This window comes from Sabethes cyaneus, chromosome 3 (assembly GCF_943734655.1).
Source record: "Sabethes cyaneus chromosome 3, idSabCyanKW18_F2, whole genome shotgun sequence".
NCBI lineage: Eukaryota > Metazoa > Arthropoda > Insecta > Diptera > Culicidae > Sabethes > Sabethes cyaneus.
In genome coordinates this window covers 89,581,427-89,586,969 of record NC_071355.1, presented here as the reverse complement: position 1 = coordinate 89,586,969, position 5,543 = coordinate 89,581,427, and the positions used below count along the sequence as shown (strand labels likewise).

The following is a 5,543-nucleotide window of genomic DNA, read 5'->3' as shown; positions in this document are numbered from 1 at the left end:
CGTAATAGTCCTTTACTCTAATAACCGGCTGCGAAGTATGATGATAAAGAAGGGTCAAGTCTTAAACGTTTATAACCCAAGGTTTTACTTCTTTTGTCTCTCTTATCTCTTACGATCTAGAATGTTCTCAGCGCCAAGTTTTATTGCAGAACGTCACGTTATTTTTAATTGTTTTACTCTCAAAAATGATATGACGCATATAACTTTAGTAAATGAGAAAGAATTGCTTTTTAGGAAAATTCAAGTAAAACCAAGGCTTTGCAATAGATGACAAAAAACAAACGATCTTGATCTTCATCAAGTTTTCGGAAGGTTATAAAGGTTTTTCTGGTCGAATTCTCTAGTTCTCTACGGCAGCGTTTTCCAAATAGGGGTTCGCGAACCTTTTGGGTTCGCTAAAAATTTAGTTAGCTACAGAATAGTATGGGGAATTCCGCCAAGGGGTTCGCGAACCAAAAAAGGTTGGAAACCGCTGCTCTACGGCATATTTAGAACATCAACGGTTCTGAAAATGCACTGCAAAAAATCGCAGTTTTCGCCATGAGCCCCCCACATTTTAGCAATTAATTATCTGTAGCAAGGATCACAATTTTCATATGAACAGTGTGTATTTCCAAAATTTGCTATGAAACAAAAAACAGACATGGTTTTGTAAAAACAAATGATAAGACCTAGCTGATTGTAAAAGTTAACAGACACGGTTATACGATTTTAAACTACTTATATATTTATGACCACCGAATGAAAATTACATCAATTACATTTACAATTACAATTACATTACATTGTCTAACAATATATTAACATTTATCTAATCATTATGTACTACAGCAAAATATCCCAGCTGACTAAGATGCCGAAAGATTTCCACCAACCGCTTATCTACGGCTTCTCCACCACAAACCATTGTCCAGTGTTTCATTTCGGGCGAGTCCATGTCCTTAGCAAAATAATACGCAAGCTGAGCACATTCGTCCTCCGGACAGAGCATCCAAGGCAAAAAATGAGACGCAATCATTCCTCCGTACAAGCCAAATCTTTGAAAATGCTGCATAAAGTTTTCGAAAGTGTACGGTTTCAGCTTTTCGTCGTCTGGTTTGCATTTCAAAATGGTGATTAGTGTTTCAGTCATACTTTCATGGTACTGTCGTAGCAGTGGATCCCACAGACGTTCCCTCATGCCAGTTGGCATGCTCATACACATAAAGAAGGCTAAGTCGATGGCCGGTGTTGCATAACGATTTTCTTGAAAATCAAACATTCGAAGATCCACCGGCTTACCATCTTTATACTTAAACAATACATTGTTCCGATTGTAATCGCCATGGAGAATAACGGAATATTCATCACGTTCTAAAAGTTTTTGCATCAAATGAACTGGTGCTTTACCATACTTATCACGTAGTTTAGTCATATCACATTTGAAAGATTCACTATCTAATTCTTTTGGGTGTTTATCGATATATTCCAAAACACGTTCCAATCCTAGTCTTGTTAATACTGCATAACTGTGGAATTCCTTTCCTCCCTCAACAAATTCCAATGGTTTGATTCCTTCAATGAGCCGATCCAGATTTTTGTCTTTGTTGACTTTCATAGCGTATGTGCAAGCATGAAACTGAGCAATTTTTTTGACCATCAACGTTAGATGACTTTCATCAAGATCATTTCGGGGACCAGCTTCAAATCCGTTTAATTTCATATCTTCCATCACTAAAATCGTTTCATACTGATCACTGTACTCGGGAAACTTGCCAGCCGCACCGTAAAACACTTTTGGGCACCACGAATCACCCTTTATTGAACTACCACTGGACTGCAGCAACTCGGTAAATTGGGGCAACACCTCAGTATAGATGAAAATTTCGTTTGAAAACTGAACTATGGCTTTGCTGCGTTCCCTGAACGCATCATCGCCTTTCATTACTTTTACCATAAGGTTGAAGGATTCCTCTCTGCTGAAATTAGAGACGAAATAGTTTTGCAACTGAAGTTATTTAATATTTGTTTTGTACATACCTGTCTTTGCTGTTTTTGACGGTCATCTCCAACTTATGTATAGTTGACATGAATCCATCTAAATGTTCTGGAGTACTTACGGTTGTACTCAAAATCTCATCATTTCCTCGGTTCAAATGCTGCAGTATTTTCTGAGGTAGAATTGATTTAAGAAAATCTATCTTCTTTTGTTCCTTCATTTTGAAATTTCCTGCTACAAAGCAATCACTCAACTACACTGTTCAAAGGCCGATAGAGAATTGTTGGGAAGCGAACTATCCATTGAAGTTATAAAGCCGGAAACTTGACGTGATTTAGCATAGATTAGACTGATTGTTTACAACTGGTTACGTATACATGCATACCACCTAAATGCACGTTAGCACCAACCGCTGACTATGTTTTGATGACGTTAAACATAACCACGTTCACCGATATTGCACGTTGACAGTTGTTCACTTGTTTGGAATGTTTCGTGCAAGTTATGCAAACGCTCACCACCACATGTTTCATTTTGAATTTTTCTAATGCGCATGCTTGGCATATGTTCCTTATATGCGGTAGATGGCATATTTTTGTTCGCAAGAAAGAAAGAAATTCAGCCAAAAAGAATTTTTAGTTTAATGCTGATTTGTAACGAAATATTTGTAGTTTTAATGTCGCTAGAGAATATGTGTTGCTACGGCTTTTTGAGGTAGAATAAACAAGATTGAATACTTTTTAAAATTGTAATTTAAACTCTTTCGGTGTGCTGGTGGCCGACCAAATAAAACAAAACAAATTTACTCTCGATTCAAATATTCAATAACTATTATATATGTATTCCTGAATAATACCTAATTATTCTAATAACGATATCTATTCTTACGTACAGTTCCGTATAATCTAAAAATTGAGACCGAATGTATCACTTATTAAATGTCAATTCCTGCTAGAACAATTCCGGTTAATACAATGCTACAACATTTCGTATCCTCGTATTAATCATCATCCACTATTGAAAAACATCCCATCTGACTAAGATGTCGAAAAATTTCCACCAATCGTCTGTCAACAGACTCGCCTCCACAAATCATCGTCCAGTGTTTTAATTCAGGAGAATCCACATCCTTAGCGAAATGATACGCTAGTTGGGCACATTCTTCCTCCGAACAAAGCATCCAAGGTAAAAAATGAGACGCAATCATTCCTCCATACAGGGCAAATCTTCGAAAATGGTCCATAATGTTGCTAAATGTGTACGGTTCCAATTTTTCATCATCTGGCTTGCACTTCAAAATGCTAATTAACGTATCAATCAAACTTGAATGGTACTGTCGTAGAAGTGGATCCCATAGACGTTCTCTCAAACCCGACGGCATGTTCATACACATAAAGAAGCTAACATCGATGGCCGGACTAGCATAACGATTTTGTTGAAAATCAAACATTCGGAGATCAACGGGAATGTCATTTTCATATTTGAATAAGACATTGTTTCTGTTGTAATCTCCATGGAGGATAACAGAATATTCATCACGCGTCAAAAACTTTTGCATCAAATTAATTGGTGCTTCAGCATACTTATTCGACAGTTTATTCATATCGGTTTTAAAAGATTCGCAATCCAATTCCTCCGGATGGTCATTTAAAAACTTCATAATACGTTCGATCCCTATCTTAACCAGTACAGCGTTAGTGTGGAGTTCTTCCCCATCTGCAGCGAAATTGAATGGTGTAAGTCTTTCCACGAGACGGTCCAGATTTTTATCTTTGTTAATTTTCATAGCATATGTGCAAGCATGAAATTGAGCAATTTTCCGGGCCATCAATATGAGATGGTTTTCATCTAGATCATTTCGAGGACCAGCTTGAAATCCATCAAATGTCAGATCCTCCATTACCAGCATAGTTTCATATTGATTGCTGTAGTCAGGAAATTTTCCAGCTACACCGTACAACACCTTTGGGCACCAGGAGTCACCCTTTATTGGACTGTCACTCGATTGCAGTAAATGTATGAACTGAGGTAACACCTCAGTATAGATGAGAATTTCATTTGAAAATTGAATTCTGGCTTTGCTATGCTCTCTGAAGCTATCATCACCTTTCATCACTTTTACCATCAAGTTGAAAAGTTCCTCTTTACTAAAATGAGATAGATTCAAAACCTTACAATAAGGTCTTTCGTCAAACATCAGGCAAATGGTTAACGTTAAAAGTTTACCTATCTATACTTCGTTTAACGTTCATCTCTAATTTGTGTATAGTGGACATGAATCCATCCAAATGTTTTGAAGTATTAACCTTCGAATCTAAAATCTCGTCGTCACTCCGGTTCAGTAGCTGCAATATTTTCTGAGGTAGAATAGATTTAATAAACTCGAGCTTCTTCTGATTGTCCATTGCAAGATTCTGTGTTGTCAATTGGCACCAGTCAGAGTACAGGAATTTGGTAACTTGTTGCTCTACGCTGTTTTGCCGCCAGCTTCTGACGGCACATACACCACTGAATTACAGTGATGGTTTACCTAGATTGTTTACTCTCCATGCGTGTTTACAAATACGCGCATGCACACTGCAACTATAGTAGGTTAGCACCGTTCATTAATTTGGTTTTGATGACAACTGTTCATTGAATATTGAAACGGTTGGTGCTGACGATTATTTTCATTTTCCGATGAAATTTGAAAAGATGTTTCCGCAACTATTTATATGATCAATAAACCATTTTCCCTCAAAAATTACTATTTATTCCATCTTATTTTCTCTTCTTAATTAGTTTTTTTTAAATTTTAATTTAATTTGATTCCTCGGTTTGAATAGCTTTCGTAGTTTGTTCCGCAAAAGTGGTTGGAATTTCTTCACTGTGCAATTTAATATTCTTCACAATTTCTGAAAATAAAACAAATATATTTCGAAACTGTAACTAGAACTGCAGAAGTACAAAAGAGTTAAATAATCATACTAAAATAATTGCAGATAGGAATCGGCAAAGTCGTTCAAATATACTCACCTCCATTTGGTATCCTTTCGTTTCAATCTTGTCTATGTATGTGAATGCTTGAGAAGGGCTTCAATCCTGCCATCTACAGCTGTTTTTCGTGCAAGTAAGCTTTTTAGCTGAAGCTTCTCAATCACAATGTCCCCAAACACAAATTGGGTGTTTTAGCGCAATCTTTATGCAAAGCATTTCAACAGTGATATTTGTCGTTTTGGGCATCCAACGGTCAGAAATACTTTGAACCCGAGCATTACTAAGTTGTTTGTAAATTTTGACATAGGACTACATCTTACGGCTAGATGGTTTGGCTAGATGGGGTTCTTTTCAAAAAATCTTTCCCGAAAAGTAGTCAGGTTTTGAACGCTAATAGTAGTGGTTTCCTGATCGATTTTCAATATTTTACTCCGATCGATCGGAAAATCTTGTACGCGTCATCCCAAGTGAAGATAAATATTGATTCTTGAGGTTGCACTATTGAAAAATTGAAATTAATCAGGCATTGTCCAACTGAAAATCCTCGCTTTGAGATTAGTTGGAAAAGACGTCATCAGAGTTTAATGTG

The 5,543-nt window shown here is 36.7% G+C and overlaps 2 protein-coding genes across 4 annotated transcripts; both read right to left on the bottom strand.

The window, feature by feature from the left end:
* Positions 1-710: 710 nt before the first annotated feature.
* On the bottom strand, positions 711-2,325 carry LOC128742295 (uncharacterized). 2 transcript variants are annotated; one of them, XM_053838623.1, is made up of 2 exons: positions 2,020-2,325; positions 711-1,958 (listed from the first exon to the last, which is right to left on the bottom strand). In XM_053838623.1, exons 1-2 carry the CDS (start codon positions 2,196-2,198, stop codon positions 812-814), a joined length of 1,326 nt encoding a protein of 441 aa, XP_053694598.1. In that variant the 5' UTR covers positions 2,199-2,325; the 3' UTR covers positions 711-811. The 2 variants fall into 2 exon arrangements, with proteins under 2 accessions (XP_053694598.1, XP_053694599.1); XM_053838624.1 differs by having other exon boundaries at positions 711-1,955.
* A 582-nt stretch (positions 2,326-2,907) lies between these two features.
* Positions 2,908-4,454, bottom strand: LOC128743459 (uncharacterized). Of its 2 annotated transcripts, none has more exons than XM_053840049.1 (2): positions 4,205-4,454; positions 2,908-4,148 (listed from the first exon to the last, which is right to left on the bottom strand). In XM_053840049.1, exon 2 carries the CDS (start codon positions 4,101-4,103, stop codon positions 2,979-2,981), a length of 1,125 nt encoding a protein of 374 aa, XP_053696024.1. In that variant the 5' UTR covers positions 4,104-4,148; positions 4,205-4,454; the 3' UTR covers positions 2,908-2,978. The 2 variants fall into 2 exon arrangements, with proteins under 2 accessions (XP_053696024.1, XP_053696025.1); XM_053840050.1 differs by having other exon boundaries at positions 2,908-4,125.
* Positions 4,455-5,543: the final 1,089 nt, after the last annotated feature.